General features: G+C 42.8%; 2 protein-coding genes across 5 annotated transcripts in view; both read right to left on the minus strand.

Annotated features, from left to right (window-relative positions):
- Positions 1–701: 701 nt before the first annotated feature.
- Positions 702–7,364, minus strand: saraf (store-operated calcium entry-associated regulatory factor). Of its 3 annotated transcripts, none has more exons than XM_030054193.1 (7): positions 7,199–7,364; positions 4,662–4,840; positions 3,683–3,872; positions 2,954–3,264; positions 2,342–2,517; positions 2,134–2,231; positions 702–1,360 (listed from the first exon to the last, which is right to left on the minus strand). In XM_030054193.1, exons 1-7 carry the CDS (start codon positions 7,263–7,265, stop codon positions 1,335–1,337), a joined length of 1,047 nt encoding a protein of 348 aa, XP_029910053.1. In that variant the 5' UTR covers positions 7,266–7,364; the 3' UTR covers positions 702–1,334. The 3 variants fall into 3 exon arrangements, with proteins under 3 accessions (XP_029910053.1, XP_029910045.1, XP_029910037.1); XM_030054185.1 differs by having other exon boundaries at positions 2,342–2,537; positions 2,953–3,264; XM_030054177.1 differs by having other exon boundaries at positions 2,342–2,558; positions 2,953–3,264.
- A 2,331-nt stretch (positions 7,365–9,695) lies between these two features.
- Positions 9,696–22,492, minus strand: part of galnt7 (UDP-N-acetyl-alpha-D-galactosamine: polypeptide N-acetylgalactosaminyltransferase 7) — a 28,335-nt gene continuing 15,538 nt past the window's right edge. The window contains exons 7-15 of one of the 2 annotated variants that reach the window (XM_030053348.1): positions 21,824–22,006; positions 18,000–18,117; positions 17,457–17,579; positions 17,116–17,231; positions 16,185–16,287; positions 15,894–15,992; positions 13,834–13,962; positions 13,536–13,566; positions 9,696–11,878 (exon numbers count right to left, since the gene is read on the minus strand). In XM_030053348.1, the coding sequence (XP_029909208.1) occupies positions 11,772–11,878; positions 13,536–13,566; positions 13,834–13,962; positions 15,894–15,992; positions 16,185–16,287; positions 17,116–17,231; positions 17,457–17,579; positions 18,000–18,117; positions 21,824–22,006 (1,009 nt within the window). In that variant the 3' untranslated portion in view covers positions 9,696–11,771. Of the gene's footprint in view, positions 11,879–13,535; positions 13,567–13,833; positions 13,963–15,893; positions 15,993–16,184; positions 16,288–17,115; positions 17,232–17,456; positions 17,580–17,999; positions 18,118–21,299; positions 21,483–21,823; positions 22,007–22,492 lie in introns of both variants that reach the window. The other variant, XM_030053340.1, reaches the window with a different exon arrangement.

Genomic DNA, 22,492 nt, shown 5'->3' on the forward strand with positions numbered 1-22,492 from the left:
CAGTTGAGGCTCTGGTTTACTTTTTTTTTTTTTTTTAACTTTCATCAGGGAACAGAACAGTGGCCTGCCAAATGTTTCCTCTACAGTCCGTTGTTCCACTGCAGGCCAGCTTAGCAACCACCCAGTGTGAAGAGTAATATACTTCAATATTTATTAACAGTTACTAAAATATCACACATCATACCATCAAAATAAAACATATGCACTTTAAAACACAAAATATGGTTCAATATGTTGAAGTTTTGAATAAAACAGTTTTAAACATAAAAGGGTAAAAAAAAAAAAAAAAAAGCTGGCTGCATTTATCAAAATTTTTAAATAACAGCTGCTCTGTCCATGAGCTGCACTGGGCAGGTTTTTTGTTTAAGCTTCGACAGATGGTTGAAGAAAGTTTGCAGGTGTGGTTTTCACAGAAAACCACAATCATTCACACAAACTAACTTGGTAAATATCTGGCGAGCTGGCCAGAGGCTGGATCAGGACAGGGTCAAACAGAGAGGGCAGCTCAGTTGTCCACACTTATTTAGGGCTGGGCAATATATCGATATCAATCTCATGATATGAAACTAGATATCATCTGGGATTTCAGGTATTGTAATGTTGTGCTATGGTGTAAGTGTTGTGTTCCTGGTTTTAAAGGCTGCATTACAGTAAGAAAGTTGCAGTTTTCTGAACTTATTAGACTGTTCGAGTTCTATTTGTCTCTACCTGCTCGGTCATCATATTCACATCACTAAAGATTGTGTAGCAAAAGTCTCTTATGTAAATATCTTATGAAAGCACCAGTAGTCATCCTTACAATATCATCAAAATATCAGTGTCAAGGTATTTGGTCAAAGACATCATGATATTTGATTTTGTCCACATTTCCCAGCCCTACTATTGTATCACATGACTTGAGTTCAATTTTACACATTTGTACTGCATTACAAGGCGTTGCCATGGAAGCCATTGAATTTTTCCTGCAAAATTGGGGAAAGTGACATTTTTTTTGCAATGAGATGAAAGCAACAACACAAAAGACTTAAAAAACAAAAGAGAAAATTATGCATTCATGAAAATCAAGTGCACTCCATCAGTAGTTGATCAGAAAATCTCTACTTGTATAAGTGATTAGCAAAGTTATGAAACTGTTGAGCTGCTGAACCTTCACATTAACTGATGGCCTTCATCCATGTTTTTGACGTTTCTGACAAGCCAAGAGGAAAGAGGTGGAGCTCATCTGCTTTCTACATGAATGCAAACTTGGCGCTCCAGCTGAGGAAGGAGGCGGGCCTGTCTGGTCTGCTGGGCCCCTGATGAGCTCAAGAGATCCCCTCCGCTTTCCACAGCCTCTATCTTCTCTTTGTTCCTCCAAAACCTGACAACACAAACAGCACAACTGCTTCCACTCTGGCTTTTCAAGACAATTTCATGACAGTGACTGTTCCATCAGAGATCAGGTAAGCCCCAGTCTGCACTGTATGGTATTCATCTCTGCTATTCACCTGGAGAGGCACTTCTGATACAGAGCCTCATCTTTAGGAGCAGCTGTTTCATTCATTTCATGAGCTGTGAGATTTCACGTTTTGGTGCAGACACTCACAATGACATTGGGAAAATATATGCATAAGGTATGCTAAATGATGAACATATATTACATGTCTAATTTACAACCTTCATCAGCTCTCATTCACAAAGTTGCAAAGATGAAATGTACAAAAATGTGAGCAAAAGCTGTGATACTGAGACATGCATGTAAAAATCTACATCTACAAAATCCACAGGTTATTGTTGTAGGCTATGGATAAGGTGGAACATCACTTGGCCTTTTTTATCGAGTCAAACTGGATTATAAGGTGTTTTTCCTTTTAAATGTGAACATCCTTTCAAACAAATGCTAGGCATGATTTGAAATTGCAACTGTTTTTTTTAATTCAACATTCAACATCTTGAACAGACATAAATGCTGATAAATGACGCCTGCAATCGATCTTTAAGTAGCTCTTGAAACAACTCTTGGAATGTGAAATGCCAAGACGGACAGGCTTTTCTTTTTTTTTTTTTTTTTTTTTTTTTTTTTTTAAAGAAGGGGCTGGTAATGGTGGCTGAGCTGTGTGCTGACGTGTCAGAGCAGCCAGCCGCTCAGTGTACCTGATGCAGTGCGTGTGCCAGAGCTGGAGCTGGACCCTCTGCCAGGACGGGGGCTGCTGTCAGTGTAATGGCTCTGAGCGTAACTGGGGGGCTGGTTCCTGCAAAACACACACACACACACACACACCCCAAATGGAACTGTCACGGTCATAGGCCAAGGATTTAGTTTTCACAGATGTATAAAATAACAGACTGGAGTGCCACCAACCTCTGGCGACCAAACAGATATCCCAGCATCCCTCCTGTCCCCATGCCTGTCCAGAAGCCACCTCCTGTCCCCTGTGTAGCGTGGGCCCCTGGGTGCCGCTGGCCATAGGTGTAGTCACTGTGGAAGCCGTAGCCCGGGTTGGCACCGGCGTAGCCCGGGTTGGCACCGGCGTAGCCCGGGTTGGCACCGGCGTAGCCCGGGTTGGCACCGCCGTAGCCTGGACAGGAACCCGGATCATGTGATCAGCGGCACAAACACAACTGTTCACACAGTAACTGGAGCTGATAAGTGAGGGATTAGCTACAGTGAGCCAACACTGAGGCAACAGTGTCAGCTTGGCATTTTTCAGTAGGAGAGCACCTCAGATCAGGTTATGCTCCTCCACAGGCCAGCTGTCCTGTTCCCACATCAAGGTCGCCAAGTAGCAAAGTTTCTAACAGGCAGGCAGCTAGTTATATGGCCTTATATGACCAATCAGAATCGAGTGTACAGCATAGCCATGTAGTAACAGCTATCTGTTTAGCTGTTACCATTTTATTTTGTATTTGAGTTCTGAAACTGAAATATTTGCGTATCGACGGTGCTCTGCATCTGCATTCTCTACGACTCACTTGTAAAATCAGGTTTGAATCCAGGTGGCGGGGGTCCCCCAGCGTAACCTTGGTGATTGTCTCCAGGGTAACCTGCCTGTCCGCTGTCTTGCCCGCCCTGGTCTGTGTTCCCGCTGAGGAACAGCTTGTAGACGCCGTAGGCCAGCAGCAGCAGCAGCACCACCACCAGCAGGCTTCCTGAGTCTTCCCCGCTCGAGGGGAACGAGCTCTGACGCCTCTGCTGCTGCTGCTGCTGCTGCTGCTGCTGCTGATGATGATGGTGCTTGTTGCCAGAGAAACCGCTGAAGAAACTGGAGGCAAATTGTCCAAAACCTAAAGAGGAGAAACAGGTTGATTTTGTAGATACATGAAATGACCTTCCTTGACTGACTTCCTGTTAAACAGAGAATATTAAACGGTGACATCATTCTGCGGTGGTGGGTGGAAATCCAAATGTCAACCAAACCTTCACAAATCTGTAAACATCCTCTCTCACCCAACTGCCCCTTCAAATAAAGCTGTGTTTCTCTCCCAGACTGACATCGTGACCTGTGACCACGGCCGCTTTCAGCTTCTGTAGGAAAGTGTATGGCTTGTGTGTTTCCTTTCTCAGATAGGTCAGCATGGTTTCATCCAAGCTGGAGTCAGTGGTAAAGTGTAGTGACTCATCAGTGCTGGCACTGTGAACACACAGTGTGGGTCACATGCAGAGAGCCAGCACCTGTCCGACCTCATCTGTTCATCCTCCTACCTCCTAATCCGTCGGATCCAAAGTGGGAACTCCACGTCCTCGAGCGGCCCTCCTCGGTCAGCTCCAGCGTGTACTCCAGCCCGCAGGAGCCCTTCAGGACGTAGGGGTCATCAGGATGGCTGAAGCCCTCGCAGCTCACCTCGATGCGGCCGAACCGGTACGCGTTGTCCATATCCGTCTTACACTCCCACTGTGGAGGCACAACACACACTTCATCCAAACCTTTCTTCTGATTACCAAGGGTGAACAGTTCACACACTGTTACTGCTCACCTGCATGGCACAAACGGGAACGCAATATAACGAGTGTTAGTAAGGTGCTGGGCCACCATGAGGCACCGGGACAGCTTCAGTGCACCTCCGCATGCATTCTATAATTCTCCTGAACTCTACTGATTTTGGATAAATAATCATCAGTAATGCCTATGTAATAACTAAATGGGGAAAGGCACTTAACAGAACAGCCGGGTAAGATGAGAAAATGACATCTGCTGCATGACACTTTCCTGTCATGCAGCCTTTAAAAGCAGGAAAACACATCACAACATTACAATATCCCAAATCTCAGATTGTTTTTTAGCATTGAAAGATTACCATCCAATTTTGCTGTACTTGTTGCCATCACAATAAAGGTCTACCTACACTATCTACACATCATGATATCAACATCATATCCATACACAGGTTCAGCAATAAATCAATAATTCCATATATCACGATTCTTCCTCTTGTGATTCATTATTGACACACTTGTCACACACGACTGGCTCCTGCTCACCGGAAAATTATGGCGCCTTTTCCAGGGGAATTTTCTTCTTCAGGTACAGATATTGTTATGATGTGTCCCAGCTGATTGTCTAATGATGGCTGAGTCAGTATACTGCCTATCACAGAGTGGCCTGTGTGCTGATTGTGTTGTTGTTCTGGTAAATTAGAGTGACAGTATGGTACTTCCAGTGATTCCCACCCCGACAGCTCACCTGCACATCCACTCCATCCCAGCCCTTGTTCTGACACTGGACCACGTCGGGGGCGAAGGCCTTGCACCCGGCCGAGCCTCCAACACACTGCAGCTGAGGCACGGGGCTGGAGCGCCTCGCCGTGGTGTAGCGACCCCTGTGCAGCGTCAGCGCCTGGACGTCCCGCAGCAGCACGCTGCCTGGAGTGGCAACAGGGAGGAGAGGCTTGTGGTCACTTTCTACACATTACACGTAGAGCACGCCTGCCTGGGCTTTGGAGAGAAGACGCACACAACCACAGCAGACGGTTTAACCCCACCAGCCAGCGCCCCCAGTGGACTTCAGAGTAACCACTCAACTTCAGTTAAACATCAGGACAAGGCTTCCAGAGAAATGACAGCCAGTACACACTGATCTGGTGTGTGTTTCACTTTTGACAGCCTTGCACATACTGCATCTTGTATGTACTTGTACTGTAGGCCTGGGATGATACACTTATCACCAGATTCAATGCTATCACAATACTCAGGTGACAGTTCTACATGTACTGTGATTGAATATTACATTTTACTGCAATTTTGTTGTTTTGAATTCTCATCTAGTTTGTGGATGTAAAGTTTCATGAGGCTTTCATAGTCTCTGGGGGCTGACGTCACCACACATGAATAAAACTGGGCTCCAACCCAACTGATGCAACTCCAAGACTGTTTAGGCCCCAGTCTGCACAAACACACCATTTTACAACAGGCCACAAGAGCACATGTGGACTGCAGGGTTTGTGGCCCAAACTGCATGGGATTAGCAGAAAGGCCAAATGTTAGCCTAATCCGGAGCACTATTCAGTCCCCTTGCTGACAGCCTAGCATAACGTGCCTGAAACAGTGATACAACATCTTCACTTTAAATCGATTCAGTTACAAAAATACCAGCTGCTCTGACACTGAGGCCAGGGCTCCAGTGTGCGACCCATTAGGTCGCATATGCGACCTAATTTTTTTAAGGTGCAAGTTAAAATTTAATTAGGTCGCGCCGGTGCTACTTGCAGGAGGACGAGTGAAAAAAAAAAAACATTTTTTTTCTCTCATCACTCCCGTGGCTATGCTAGTGCAGTAATGGTTGTGGTTGATAATAAAAATATTAGGCTACTTTCTGGCTCATTCCTGCGACTCCTATCTCTCCTCTCTCTCGCTCCCTGTCTCTGCCTGCCTGTCTGTCTTAATGCGTGACGTGCACAGACGTGCACGCGCGCGTACACGCAGCGCGCTCACTGAATGATCACCATCCCGCTAAAAAAAACTAAACAAAGAAGATGAAGCGGTCTATCATTGATTATTTTAAGAAAAAGAATGTGTCAGAGGAGGCTGTTGATGCTGGAGGGTCTGAAAATAGGGAAGCGACAAGCGAATTTTGGACTCGGAAACCGAGTCGAAAAGGCAAAGAAACTCTCCAGTTACAGCAGCGCACTGACATAGATTGTGTAGCGAAGCGAAGAGGTGCCACTCCGCTATATTTTCACTGGCTAACAGCAGCACACTGGCTTAGCTTGTCTATTCAAAGAAGAGGTTTCACTTCGGCTTATTTTTCAATCTATGTTATCACAGGCATACTACTGCTCTTTCATTGGTAGCTGAATTGTTAGGTCTGTTTGATAAGTAATTTACATTGTTACTGTAAAAAGTACTCTGTCAACCCTCAGGTGAAATAATTACTGATGCATCCTCTTGTCATTTTTGTTCAATCGTTAATAACATATCATTTCCTGGTTTTATAGAAGTATTGGATTGGGACTCGGTATCGGCAGATACTCAAAATCAAATGACTCGGACTCGGACTCAGGGGCAAAAAACGTGATCGGGACATCCCTACTTTCATTTTTATGTTTTGTTTATATGAAGAAGATGATCTATTTTGTACTGCTGCTGCAGAGAAACGTAAAGTTCAAATTAAAATATTTTGCAGACAAGTTTGGGTCATTTTTAATCTTTACATTTCATCAACATGATAAGGTCATGCATTAATAACACGCTATACAAAGAAAAATATGGTGCTACCTAATTTCTTTTGGTGCTACTAAATGAAAAGCTAGGTGGCACCAGTGCTACCTGTGAAAAAGTTACCCTACGTTCCAATACCCATACTACCATACTATTTAGTAGGGAAAAAAAGAATTAGTATGTCCCAATACATACTAAACTACATACTTTTTAAGGGCAGCTGCAGTACATACTAAAAGTAAAAAGTATAAGTATGCGATTTGGAACGCGGGGTCAGTCTGAAGCCCTGACTGAGGCCAGTAGTGGAGACCGTGCTCTTCCTGCACGCGCTCCACAGCTGCAGTACAACTTCTGCTCGACACCAGGTGACACCGGAAGTGCTGTTTTTATTCTGCGTCACGGACAGCGGCTCTAACACCGTGCTAACTTCTGCTCAAGTGTACACACACACACACACACACACACACACACACACGGAGGGAGAGAGGGAGAGAGAGAGAGAGAGAGAGAGAGAGCAGCGACGGTCTGACAAACAGCCGGACACGACGGAACACACACACCGACCTTCATTCCAGCTGTGGCCGCTGCCCGCCGACAGGAAGAGCAGCAGCAGCGAACAGAAGAGCTTCATGTCCGTGTCTCTGTCCTGTGTCTGTCCTGTGTCCGCTGTGTGCAGCCCCAAACCCCCTGTCCCACCTGGCTGACGAAACGAAAATACAGCGGAGTGAACTTCCGGGTTTGCGTCATCTGTTGTTGTAATCGTCAGCCAATTGCGAACGAGCACGACAGCTCGTTACACAGCTCTCTGGACATCTAACGTAATGTCATGTAATGCATTATGCCATGTCTTGTATTGTATTGCATGATGTTGTATGAGACGATATGATATTGAATTATTCCTGAAACAAGTGTAAAGTGGCCCTCTCTAATAATGCTAAGGCAAAGGAAACAGTTCCATCTGGAATAATGAAATAAGCAAATCTTGAATCTACTGGAGCTGTCAATCTAATAGTAAATCTCGCTGAATGTCTGAATTGCGTGAGACATCTTCAGTATGTTTACTAGCATCAATAGGAGGGAGGATGGAGTCCCAGTCCTCAACTAGACTGCAGTAATCTGATTTCCCCACTAGAGGGCAGCATGGTCCCAAGAATTACAGCGCCCTTCTTAAAGGTCAAAACACAACTCCACTGAATAGGGTTCAAATAACTCAAAGACAAAGAGAAATGAATTCATATAACTTAACCAATTAGCAATGTGACTAAACAACCTCAAACAAAATGTACGCTTCATCTATAAAACAGTGTATTATTAAAAACAGTAATAAACAAATTCTAAAACCAAACTATTGATTGTTTTATGTTGTTTAGTGACTGCAAATGAAAGTCACTGACCAGGTGGTGATGACGTGGGTGAGTGTCTCTGTCACAGCACTGTCCCCACAGACAGGAATGTTTGCTTTCATTTTTTTCACCTTCACTTTTTAGGGCCATTGTAGATGTGAAAAAAAAAAGAAAACTCAGAATTTACAAGATTAAAGTAATAAAATTTATGAGAAAACACAGATTTATGAGACAAAAATTCAAATCCTGAGATTTTAAGGTCACAAATTTATGAGAAAAACTCAGAAAGGATGGCCTTTTTTTTTTTTTGTACATTGCTTTTTGCACACTGGGTTGTACTTAGATCTTATTCTGTTGTACTTAGATCTTATTCTTTATTTTTTATTTTTTATTTATTTAATCTGTAATCTGTGGATACTGCTGAAAAACTGCAAATTTCCTGCGGGATGAATAAAGTATCTATCTATCTATCTATCTATCTAAAACTAAGGTGGCAAAAGGATCTGGAGCAGGAGATCCCAGAAGAGGACTGGTGCTCTATGTTGGAGATGCAGGAGAAAGGTAGGACCTCTGATGCATATGTTGTACAGAAGTGATAAAACATGCAATATGTGGGATGACATCTTTTCTTACTTGATTAAAATATTTGGAATGCACCAGATCAAAACTGCCACTCTGTGTCTCTTGGATCCAAACCCAGATGATAAAATGTGAAAAGGGCAGGAGTCACGGTGCTGTTGGGCTCTGATAACAGGGTGGAGGATAACTCTGCCGCCCTCTCCTCTCTTAAAGAATAGACTGAGGTCTTCAGTAACACAGGCCAGCATGAGCGGCTGGGAGGGAGGCCACATGTGTTGACTTGTGTGAGGTTGGGTCAGCCTCACTCTGCAGACGCTGCTGCTCGCTGTGTCTCAGGCCTGCAGCTGAACACCTCATCAAATTCTACTTTGACATGGGATTTAGGAACAAGGACATCCTGCTGATTTGAGCCCAGAATCACAATATTGTTTTCTTCTGAATCCCAAGTCACAGCAACGTCTCTTCAGAGTCCAGATGCTGAGAAGAAGATTGGGATTCTGGGCTCAAACCAGCAGGATTTCCTTCTGACTGAATCCCACAGGAGAAGAAAGTTTTTTCTTGTCAATTTGTGACTTTATAATCTCAGAATTGATTTTTTTTCTCATGGATTTACGACTTAAATCTCAGATTTTTTTTTTTTTCACAAATTGACTATAATCTCAGAATTTTTCTCTCATAAATTTACCACTTTAGTCTGGGAAGGGTTTTTTTTTTCCTCATAAATGTCCGAAATTAATCTCAGAATTTTTTTTTTTCTCAGCACCATAATTTCATTTTCTCCCTACAGTGGCACTGATATGCCGTCATATTTTTCACTGCAATAATCAAATCAAATCTCAGCATCACAACTTGTTTTTGAGGCCCTCCTGTTTTTTGTGTGCAGGTAACTCTACACTGAACACACTTTTCAAAATATAAACCTTTTGCTCAGAACTTTTTTTTTTTTTTTTAAATTGTACTTTTGTGTGGGGAAATTTTTGTACCAGTAACTTGAGGTAGTGTACTTTCTGTAGAATATTTGGGTACTATGAATGTGTCATGTTTTTATCATTATTGTCACTTTACCCTCATTGGCTGCTTGCTTTATGTAGAGCACAAACAAATAATAAGTGTGCACAGACAGAGCAAAGCAATCATAGTAAAAAGCAGGGTTTTTTTTATTTCCTGGGTCTCCCACTGTTCAGCCCATATAATTAAATCTCTGCGATAACTTAGATATTTACATCAGTCCAGGCCCTTCACAAAATGCTCATTATCATCTTAAGAAATCTATTTACATCATACAAAACATTGCATACATGATCATCCATACACCACATCAGATTCCCTGGCAGAAAACAAACAAAAAAAGTCACATTTTCTTCATTTGTTGTTTTTTTTTCCCCCCACCAAAATTCATATTCATACATCCTGCCCCACCTTTGAGAAAATTCATAAAAATCCCAACACCCCTTTGTTTTGATTTGATTTTCCTTTTCATCCTGTCAGTCAGTCAGGCAGTTAATGAGTCACAGTCAGTTGGTCAGCTACTGAAGGAGTTGATAAGACGGTCAGTAAGGCAGGCAGTTAGTAACTCTGTCAGTTTTCCTTTGTGCTCTCCACAAACAACAGTTCAGTTTCTCAAGAAGCGGTCAGTGTTAGGATGGGACTGATTTCCGTGCAGCTCGCGTCTGTGAAGTCCATGAGGATGAACTGAGGCCGGTGGGATCTGATAGAGGTAAATGTCAGTCAGCGAAACTTTGATGTCATCCGACACCAGTGGAACTGAGGCAACTTCAGTGCCGAGTGGTTATTCAACATAAGCAGTGAATGAGTCGCTGTTGCTTGTGCCATTATGTTTCTGCAGTCGAGTGAAATTGATTCAGGGAGGGACACAAAAAACACAAGGTTTCAAACAAAGGGCGCGCTGGGAATGGAACTGATGGAGTCTACGCACGGTTTTACCACAGGACGACAAAAAGAGTGCTTGTTTGGTCCTCCGCTGGAAGTTTAACCTCAAGGGACACCTTTTACATTTCCAATATTTTTCTTGGCCAGGTCTTTGTCACAGGGTTGCAGAAAAACCCGTCTGCTTTGGCATTTCTTTTAACCCCAAAAAAGTCAGCCTTCGACATTCCTATCACAAGCTCGAGAGGCCTCAAGAGGGTGCTGGCTGCTGATTTAAATAAGAGACACTAACAATCATAACTTGTCATCTCGTGGCAAGCAAGAAAAACGAGTCAGATTGAAAATGTCAAGGTGTCTCCTTCAGGCTGCTGAGTATGTGCCGAGGAAACTCGATCCTGTATTTTACCATGACGCATTCAGCGGAGCTTCGGCTGACATGACCGCATACTGGCTGAACTTTCATTTTTGGGGTGAACTGTTGCTTTTAAGCCAGGCAAAAGTCAGCGTCATGCTAGCCACTGCACAGATCATGAAGAAAAGTAGTCTGATTGGTTGAACACAAAGATAATGAGCGAATCCTCCACTGGTAAAAAGGACTCTTTGGTAAATGAGCTAACACTGGCTAACAACTGATTGAAAATTCCTTATAATAGCATGGCTGTTAAATACTGAAAGAGCCAATGTGATTGATTAATCCCTAAATCAACTGACTGGTTTAGAAAAGACCTGAGAGACCAAAAGAAACAATGGAGAGAAAGAGAGAGACAGACAGAGAGATGCCATGTAAACACAGTCACCAGCAACGACACACAGTCAAGTCAGTGAGGAGGAGTCCGACTGGTTTCCAGTTCACAGTTACCAACCAGTGGCTCTGGCATCTGGAGTGCAGATGTGCCTCTACATCTTTATGGATTAGGGTTTGACCGAATCATACTGGGTTTTTAAGACCCATATTGGTGTTTAACTTGGATTAATTCCTTGCCAAAGAATTAGAAAGATCATAACTAGATCATCTTTCTTGTCCTGGTGGAAAAGGTTTTCAAAAAGCATTTAGACCGTCACGGGGCACTGGTCTCCACCAGACCCACAATTCATGGCATGTTTAAGAGACTGACACTCCTGAAGCTGCAGAGTATTCATCATCCACCTCCATCATGTCTGATTTTGAATAACACGCCAATATCAGCTTCATACGTTGGCAACATATTGGTCTAACCCCTGTATGGATGGATTTATTAGTCTATTTGTCAGTGTATATATCCTCATACGGCCACCATGTTCTTCTCCACACTCGGAGTGGTTTGATTTGTGCTGCGGCGTTCCGGTCTTCATACAGCCACGATATTGTTCATCTCCCATTTCTGCGTGGTTTTACTGGTGTCGCAGTCCGAGATGAAAACTTTATGGAGCAGATCCGAGCGGTCCAGACATTTCCCTGTGCAAAACAACACACGTCAGTACGCCTACTGGCACTACAGCTGCTTCTGCTGCAACTCAACTACACACTAAAATGCACTGAGAAAAAGCAATCGTATGCAAACTGTGGAAAGCTGTCACAGCCCTGCAGAAATAACAGAGTGGAAACCTGGGTCGGACCGAGTTCAGACAAAAAAAAAGTTGTAAATTTGTTCGGGTTGGCTTTTGTCACGTCAGCATTATTTTAGTGAAACTCTAGCGTAAAATAAATAAAAATGATGGACCTACTGTCTATTCTGGGCAACTTCCTGTGTAGTACTGGAGTTTACGTGAAGGCAGTGAAGGCAACATGTAGGCTATTTCAGGCGGTAACTGTAACCTCATGATGGAGAACAAGAAAACTCCCAGGCTCAGGTCGGGTTCTTACACAAATATGCAGCCCGACAACACAAGTTGATAAGATAGGAACTTGTGGTGTCATATTTGTGCCTCATGCCTGAGCAGGCAATGGGAGATTCTGAGCACAGAAAAAGATTTTACAAGCACATAAATTATATTTTGAAGAGAAATTACATGCAAGCCAAAAATGATTCATTTGAACAAACAAAAATCTGTGCTCAACACATATTTGCATGTTTGCTACTGTCCATATAAACATGCAATAATAACCCCTCTCACAGGTTTCTTTCAGGGCTGAATGATATGGTAAAAAAAAATCATATTGAGATTAATTTTACAGATATAGCAACTGCGGCATGATTGATGATTTTAGTAGGAATAATAATATTTGCATTATAATTTCAATGTTCTCTGTAAAAACTGTTAAAATGATGATGGTGTGATTTTTGCTGGGGTCTGTACCAAACAAACATGATTTCTTACATCTGGAAAATACAGTTTGTAGGCCGGGGGGTCTCTGCAGCACCATAAGACTATTTACCATGATGTTTTGTCACACGTTTTACCTTTCTCAAAAAACATTACACCTCTTGTGATTTGCATATTGCACGTGGCCATACTGAGATTTTGAAAATGTTTCAAGTGGTTGCCTGCACTGCAAACACTGGGACAAAAACATATACCTACACACCACCAAATGCAGGCCTGCAGGCGCGCGCCGCACAACTAGTGTGCAACTAGTTTTGTGAGACAGAAAGAGGAGCACGAAAAAGATGCCATATTCCCATTTTTTTGGTGGATCCCTATCAGTTTCCTGACTCTACAGGTGTAGGAAGGTAAAGGCACCTAAAAGTTAATAGCCCGGGCGTTTAATACGCAAAAATCAACTTGGACCCCAGGCATTTAAAAGAGCCAGGCGGCTATTCACTGAAGGCCTTTATTTATTTTACACAGACGTTCCCTCTGACATTGTGTCAAAATAAGAATTAGTCGGTCGATTTAAGATTACAGTACACCCTTTTTTCTAACGTTAGCTAGCTCTCTTATTTTGACAGAAAACGGATTATTTGGGTGGGCGTTTAATACGCAAAATGAGTGCAGACCCCAGGTGTTTAAAAGAACCAACATTTTTTTCCATTATGTGCAATCCCTGCAATTTTACCACAAAATAAATGATAGCCTAACTTGCAATACAATTTTTGATAAAAAGTTCTTTAAGTTAAGTTAAAGACTAGATTGTGTTTACTTGGTGTGTGAGAAATGAAACAGACATTTACCTGTTGGCACATGAGTGAACCGATGCAGCTCCTGCAGGGACAGAGGAGGACAGACAGACAGACAGACACAGGGTCACTCACAAGAGCCAACCAACAGCAGCTCAGTTTGAAGGGACAGGTCCATGAAAAAAAAGCTTTGAAAGCTTTTTTCATTTTGTTAAATGGTACAGACATCTAATCATTTTTCTATTTGCCCTCTTTTATGTAGCAAAGTAAAAGTGGTTAAATAAAAGGAGATTTTACTGGGACTCTGAGTGACAAGGGACGTCTAACCAGTCTTCAGGTGTGTGTAGCTCACCTTGAAGTATTTCCATTCAGTGTGCTGGTTCAGGTCACAGTGAGTAATGATGACAGCTGAGTTATCAGATCCCCTGGTCAAGCACTGGTCGTACTGCATCAACTGGTTGGCCTCATTGATACGGAACAACTACACACACACACACACACACACACACACACACACACACACACACACACACACACACACAAATAATGTCCACATTAAACAAGCTCGTCAGCATACATACCACAGGCTCCAGTACAAAAAGGAGCTATTAGAAAGAGATGGCAAACTAAAATCTACAAATGTTTTTAATTATCATTATTGGATGTAGAAACATCATGAAACAGTGAGAATGTAAAGCTCCTTCTATGCAGAGAGAAGCTTGTTGTGATCAGTTTTGCTGGGGATTACAAGCTACGTTCACACCTAAGAGTGGAGCAAAAACATCAGAGCACAACGTTAGACCAGACGAGGCAAGGGCCTGCAAAGAGCCAGCCACTCTGGACGCTTGGAGTCTGACTACAGAGCATCTGCACTTCTTGGTGTCTTCTTGGTTCTGTACCAATAAGCAGAGCAACTCAAAGTGACATATTTCTGTTGTAGCTGAGCGTTAATCTTTTAGCCAGGCGTGACCACTTGGCACCATATCATATTAGAGGCTAAACGGAATAAGCACAGAAAATAACACATAAAATTAGCCAATTCACACTACAATGGTCTCATTTTTCATTGCTTTTTTTCACTTTTTTGCTTATTTGGTGAATCACTTCATAGATGATTTTAATAACTTTTGCAGCAAAAAGAAAACTTACTTAAGGAAAACTTAAAGAAAACACGGTTTGTTCAGCCTCACGTGAGGGTATCGCAAAACACTAAGGCCCCTTTTTGAGGGCTTGTTCCTGCACTAAAGTCCACCACTCTCAAATGTAGTGACAACATGAACACAACTGCACCATGCTGCAGTGTTCTGCTGGGTTAGCTGTCTTATCATACCTGCCCCTTTGCCAAATATTTGGTTTGCACTGCCACAGCCTTAATAACTGCCACACACCTGTTGAGCAACTGTTTCACTACGGTCAGTGTAGACGCGACAAGTGACGAGCACTAAGGGACTCGAGGCCTCGCAAACTCATTGAGATTCATGGCTAATGAACAGATGAGTGAGCAGGAAGGCAAACAGGACACCAGGATATGAGTTACAGCACATCAAGTCCCACTGTGTTTGGTAAAGCAGGCAGGACGCACATTCTACTGCTCAATCCAAGACCATACATGCAACACATTCAAACAGCTGTATGGTGAAGGAACGAGATGACTGAATTTGAGAATGATGTTATACTGTGTATTACCTTAAAGGAGAATACCACTGATTTTGAATGTTTGGCCCATTTACAACAATTTCCCCACATTTTACACTGCAGCAAACCCTAACCCTAACCCTAACATATAATCAATATCCCGCCATTTTCAAATTTTGGTTGAAACAGCCACCTTATAAGTGATCACCATTCATAAACCCCAGAAATGATAACGGGCTGTGTAAAGCACATGTCCCCATAGGGCCGGCTCACTTCTCCCAATTTCAAGTGACAGCAGCGCTGCATCTTTTTGGAAAACGAATGTGGAGGACGTTCCTACACTGATGGAATACTGCTGTGAACAAAGTCTGAGCTCTCTGGAGGTTCATTTTCATGTCGTAGTGGAATGAATGGAAACCAACAGCTGGGTGAAAGGGAGGAAAAATTACACTGGAGTTCTAAAATATGGCTACTAGCTTTGGGAAAAGGTTAGCAGAAACATTAAGTTCAAACATTTTGTAGGTATTACGCTAAATATGCAGAATGACTGGTGTGGTCCTTTAAATGTAGATAATTTCCTTTCCCGAGTTTAAGGACCCACACATCTCCTGATGTCTATGCCACAATAACAATCAATCTGTTTAGGATCTGGTCTCAGTCTCATGTTCAAACTAAAGATTATTTAAGACTTCATGTGATTTTCTACCATACTTTTCACACTTTTCTCTTGTGCTTGTTACACGAGCAGAGATTGAAGGTTTGTGTGTGTTGTGTTACCTGATTGCCACCCATCCGGTGGCAGGGTCCTATCTCCACGTTGCCACCATTTGTGTGTCCCATACTGTCAATACAGTAACTGGTCTCAAAACCCCGAATCTACCACACACACACACACACACACACAAAAACACAGAAAACACAGAGGATACACAGACAGGATCTTAGCAAAAGGCTTTGTTTTTCGGGATGTGACATAAATCAGTAAAAAGCAGCATTCTCAATAGCATGCCATATAACAGCAGTTTGTGTAATCTTACCCTGTGTGTGTGTGTGTGTGTGTGTACCTACCTCCCCCCACTCTACATTTTTAGGTGGCAGAGGATAGTGGAGTGGAATGTCATAGGCAATTTCCTCCATGAACCATTTGAAGCTCTTACATCGATGTTCCTCTCTGACAAAAAAAAAACAAAAAATAAAACAGTCAACAATACAACAGCAAGCTGAGAAGTCGCTCAGCAGGTTAAGGAGCCATTCAGTCAGTCTAGAAACCAAATCAGACCAGAAGTGGCCTGCCTATGAATTCAGGAGCTGAAAAAGTAAGAATGAGCCGAGGAGCTTCAGTGTCATCCAGCTGTGTCATTAAGAAGGAAACCTGATCCCCCTTTTTTTCAAGACATCCAAAGAAATTATAAAAATATGCCGACTAGCTGGTGTACTGGTTGGCTCTGAGAAACGCCATGTGGTTTTTATGCAATACTGCCGCCAGTTCATTTATTGCTACCAAATTAAGACCATGTACATGGATATTTTTTAAAACATAATTTTATGTATCCTTTAAATAAATAAATAAATAAAAATGATAATAATAATAATAACAACAACAATTATTATTATTATTAGTATTATTACATATTGGAAAATTGGAAACTCCAAAATTGGAGTTTTCTTTTAAGATAACAAATTAGACTATTATGTTAGAAATGCACACATTTCTCATTCTGAAATCTTAAGCAAATAAGAAATCAACATCATAACTGATCAGATCAAGGAAAAAACAAGAAAAAACCTACACTTAGTGTGGCTGTTGCCTGCTAATAAAGCTAGCAAGTGTTATTCAGGTGAATGACAAATGTATAGCCAAAGAAAAGAGCTAATCAAAATAAAACAGAATAAACCAAATGAAACTCCAAATGTCCACTAAATGCACTCAAGGGTGGGTGGGTGGGTGTGTGTGTGTGTGTGTGTGTGTGTGTGTGTGTGTGTGTATGTGATGCAATACCTGAAGCGTTTGAGCTCGCTGATATCCCCATAGGCTAATGTTAGGGTTTCAGGACGACTAGCATAGAAGTAGTCCTTGTAGTCATCCCACCAGACCTCCACAACACGAACATAGTTCTACACACACACACACACACACACACACACACACACACACACACACACACACACACACACACACACACACACAGGTGTTAAAGGTTGAAAAATGAATCAGATACAGTCAGCGTGATAAGATGGACCTTATATCTAATAATATATTTCCTGTCAAACTGTGGGTCATACACTAATTACAGGTCTGTGTGTGTGTGAGTGTGCGTGTGTGTTTGGGGTGTGCTGTACCTTCAGTGTAGGTGATGATCCAACATGTGCAGGTGGAGGGTTGCCTTGCCACCCCTGCAATCGGTAGATATGGCCGACACGAGAGCACGGTACAAAGAGCAGCTGGCCGCCACACTGCCAGATCTGCACAGTTACAACAATACACAACACTGTTCAAAAGCTACATCAATGTATACTCTGTGCTTACTCATCACACATCTGGAGAAACAATACTGCACGTGTACTGCATATCTGATAAAATGGCAGCCAATAGATAGCAATGGCTTTGAGTCAGTTGAGTTTTCTTACAAGTGGTACTTTACAAAATCTTAGAGAATAGTTGGAGCGCTTTCCTGGTTGAATCTAAGGCTAAGTACCAGCACAAGTTGCAAAGAAGTGGCCACCGTTATTCAAATGTTAGGAAAAAAAGCTGATCCAGTGCTGATCCAGGAGCTGATTACTGAAATTTAGTTTTAGGGGAGAACCATCCCTTTAAAGAAATCCAACTGTATACTTTTTTCACTGTGGCCACTGTATATCTCCCTGTGCATGTGGTGTCCCTACCTTGTATGATATTTCAAAATTCTCTCCTCCCCATATCTGCAGTCCAGGGTCGTAAAGACCCAGCTCAAAGAAGAAGTCTCTCTCTATAGCAAACAGACCCCCTGCCATCGCTGGAGACCTGCAGGCACAGGCGCGCACACACACACACACACACACACACACACACACACACACACACACACACACACACACACACACACACACACACACACACACACACACACACACACACACACACACACACACACACACACCATCAGAAACGCACTGCAGCTCAACATTACTCTTCAGATCATCAAATGTAAGAACTGAAAGTGGCTCTACAACTATGGAAAATGTATAGTAACTGGTATAATGTGCCTGAACAATAAAATTTGTTCTTTGCATTATTATTTTTGACCTGGAAACCATCAAATCTGTTTTCAGTACACTGCCATGCAGTGTACATCTGTAGACTCCCTGTTTTATGTTTTTTTTGTCACAAATACGGGCCCAAAAACTAGCTAATTCATTGCAATGTGTATTAGTCTTCCTAAATATCAATCTTTATCATCATGGGACTCCAAGAAACATAACTGGCCAATTAGTAATAATAAACATCAACAATATAACAATAATGAGAATAAGAATAAACATACACACACACACAGAGGAAAATAGGTTAGATTCACAGAGAAACAGTCAGTCTGAGCAACATAAAGAAATCCACAGAGAAAACCATGAAAAGTGAGAGCAAGACAGGATGAAGGAGTGAATGGTGCCCCAGTCCAAACCAAACCACATCAGAAGCTCCCAGAGGACCAGACAAAGTCTTCCGCACAACCTTATCCATCCCAGAGGTTTTGGATTAGAGCCCAACAGTGGGTCACAAGAAGACAATGGAAAACCAGTTTTGTTATGAAGCTGCTGGGTACATTATGTTGCCATTGGCACTCCCTGGTATTTATGTGGGCGGAATAAAATGGTTTAGGTTAATTAGTCAGTCGATTAAAACAGGCCACATTTAGTTACATTAGGCTAATGTAAAAGTTTGCGGTTGTACAACAAACAGGGAGACAGACTGAGAATGGACGACAGAAGAGTGTGAGCCCAATTAAAGCAACACAGCCGCAGCACACTGTGGTGAAACACTGATAAATTCCAATAAGAGGAAACAGGAAATAGCCAGTAGACAGGACAGATAGATGACACTTAGCCTGAGGAGCTAATTAACCAATTAGTTAGCCTAGTTATGCAATTAGGGTTAGACCAATTATGGGGCCGATAATGTCTTCGTATTAAAAATCTGACATGGGACAGATAGTATCAATTACATTTGATAAGATGGATATGATGCAGATTGTTTATTTTAAAATTGATCAATATTACATTAGTTAGAAGTCCTTGTTATTTCTTTCAATGGAGAGTTTATAGTGTCTATGATTTGAATGCAGTTTCAGAGGCTTTTCCATCCAGACACATATCTAATAGAAAAACTGAACGCTTAAAATTTAAAGATCTTGAAAATTCACACAAATTACCAGTTGTCACCAGCTTCAATCACATACTCCTGTTCCTAAGTTTGAATATTTCTGTGTTTTTGCGATAATTTGGCTATTCTAGCAGGAGTGGGTTGATTTTCTGTACGTCTACAACTCAATCTTAATATTTATGTTTCTTTCCAGATTAGTTGTGGTGGTTGACACTGAGATTTGCTGGTTTTCTCTACCTATACATCTCAGTCCTAATGTTCATGTTTCTGCACAAGTTAGTTGGGATGTGTTTTTCCCTGTTTTTAAACACTGCGAGGGATGATTGATAAGATTTTGGCCTATGTTAGAGGGAATTAGTAATTAGAAAATCAAATATTTATCTTTACCCTCCTAGATTAATATACTCAGTCCAGTGATCATGGAATGTACAGATCTCCTGTGTGTAGAAGTGGCCATCTTGGGGAGCCAGGAAGTGGTCCACAGCATCAATGACATCAGCATCTCCAGCAAAATGGAAACAGCCATGGTCACTGCGAGCGTGTGGGCTGGAACACTGTCCAGGTGGAAGAGCACCCCTCTTGTCAGCTTTCCATGCTGATTCTTCTTGACTTTCTCCAGTTGCTGGCTCAGAAGATCCATTGCTGGCCAACACCTTACCCACAGACATCACCATCTTGCCTTTCCTGGTAGATTGAGAACCTGGGTGTTTTCACTGCTTCCATTGGTCTTTTGTTGGAAGCAATGGATCCAAGTCTGATCCACGGTCACAAAATGCTGGATAAAATTCTCAGGATCCAGGATTCTCAGGCAATTAGCACTCTTGAGCTATGTCCCAATTCACGGTCTGCATCATTCAAAGTCGGCATTTGAAGGCCAGTTACGTCACAACACTGCGTGAAGGCCTGTCCCAATTCATCCAAAGTCGAAGGATCCTTCAAATTCACGCTTCAAATGCATCCTCCTTTTCAGCCGTTGGTAGCTGATTCGGAGGACGCACCGCGACTATCCTTCTCGGGCTCCTGTATCCCAAGATGCTTTGCGTGCTGCTGCTCAGTCTAAAAAAGTTAACTGAAATGGCTATGGCGGCATCTAAATTCAGATTTCATTATTATAAAATATTCGTTTTCTACTCATTTGAACATCCAACGCCATATATGTGAACCAAAACCCCTTTCTTTACTGTTCTGTCTTGTCTGACGGAAAGAAACATTATCTTTCTGTCTCCGGAGTTTGCTGTCATGGGAACGGCAGTTACTCGACCAGGAACTATTCTGAAGGCTAGACCGTCCCATTTGGTTGACGGGGAGGACGCTTCATCTGAAGGCCGCGGACTTTGGAGGGCCCGGACCCCGAAGGATGCAGACCCTGAATTGGGACACAGCTTTGGTTACTTTTCGATGTGCCATGATGATGTCATGAAAGTTGGCAATTGTTACCTCTGAGGTGACGATGACTGGTCTTTCCAGACAAGGGTCATCTCCCAGACTGTCCCTGCTACGTTACCATGCTGCATGAAGGGGCATCCTTCCCTTGTGTGGCCAGCTTGTCTTCATGGACCTCCTTGTGTGTTAAGCCCTTGAGGCTGAGATAGCAAATGACTGCACGATGGCTGATGTTTTCCATTTTCTCAGGAACCTCTGACTTTCAAGGTTTAATTATCCGTAACAGAAAAACAATTCAAGCTAATATCAAGCTAATGCAAATTTAGAGAAAACGGTATAGCTCAACTCCCTCTAATTTAGGCCACAAACTTATCAATCATCCCTCGTATGTTCTCAATATCTGTGTTTGCTTCCACATTAGTTGGGGTATGTTGGGTTTTCTGTACCTATACGGCTCGGATTGGGTATGTCTTAGTTTTTTCTCTCTGTCTCCCAGAGGAACTCTCTTCCAGAGCATGCTCCAGTCCCAGGCTCCTCTAGCAAAGCCGTCGTCGTCTCCACCACCCTGGGGCTCGACGGTAAAACTCTGGCCGTGGATGGAGTCAATCAGAGGCACCGTACACACCGTTCTGATAGAGAGGAGAGGGGGCGGGGGTGGGGAGGGGGTTCATGCATACAGGATGCATGGGGGGAATAGGTGTGGGGTTCATGCATACAGGATGCATGGGGGGAATAGGTGTAGGGTTGGGGTACATAACAAACAGGAGGGGGTACACAGAGGACACACACACGCAAGCATGGAAAATGGGGGGGATACACATAACAACATGAGGCGGGGTGTTGGTGATCAGGACACAGCAAACATAGAGGAAGGACAGATGGGAAGCAGGGGTGGATGAAGGGATGGGAGATGGAGAAACAAACACAACAGGGATGACTGTTAGCATGCTAGCTGCTGTGCGTATAATACCGGTAAGGCTGGGTGGTGTGTGTTCTCTTGGCCTTCTCTTTGTTGCTAAGTGGTACTCTCTTCCACAGCAGGCTCCAATCCCACGCTCCTCTAGCCAGGCCGTCCTCATCCCCGCCCTGCTGGGCCTCCACACTGTACTCATTACCATCTATATAGTCTATCAGTGGTACCGTGCACACTGTCCTACATACACACAGACACACACATACACATACACACACAATCCTTTGTCTATCATTACCATCTGCAAAGAGTACCCAAAGTACCCAAACAGTTACCCAAAAGCACCCCAAAGATCCCAAATGTTCAAAAAAGGCCCTAAACAGTTACCCAAAAGTTCCCAAGGTACCCAAACATGCTATAACAGTTTCCCGAATGCACCCAAAAGTGCTAAGTTAATCAAAAGTACCACAAAGTACCCAAAATTGCTGCTACCCATGTGGACCCCTAAGTGCTCAGTTACCCAAATGTACCACAAAGTACCCACTTTTGTGTAACTTTGAACACTTCAGGGTACATCTGGGTGACTGAGAACTCCGTGGTATTTCCAAGTGATTAGTACGACCCAGAGAGACTATTAATGGTAGCCTACTGTACACACCATAAACATAAACAACTCACACAGACTCCTGCTTCTGGCTCACCATTACCAACCACACCACAGTTGGC

The sequence above is a fragment of the Myripristis murdjan genome, chromosome 1 (genome assembly GCF_902150065.1).
Source record: "Myripristis murdjan chromosome 1, fMyrMur1.1, whole genome shotgun sequence".
Lineage (NCBI taxonomy): Eukaryota > Metazoa > Chordata > Actinopteri > Holocentriformes > Holocentridae > Myripristis > Myripristis murdjan.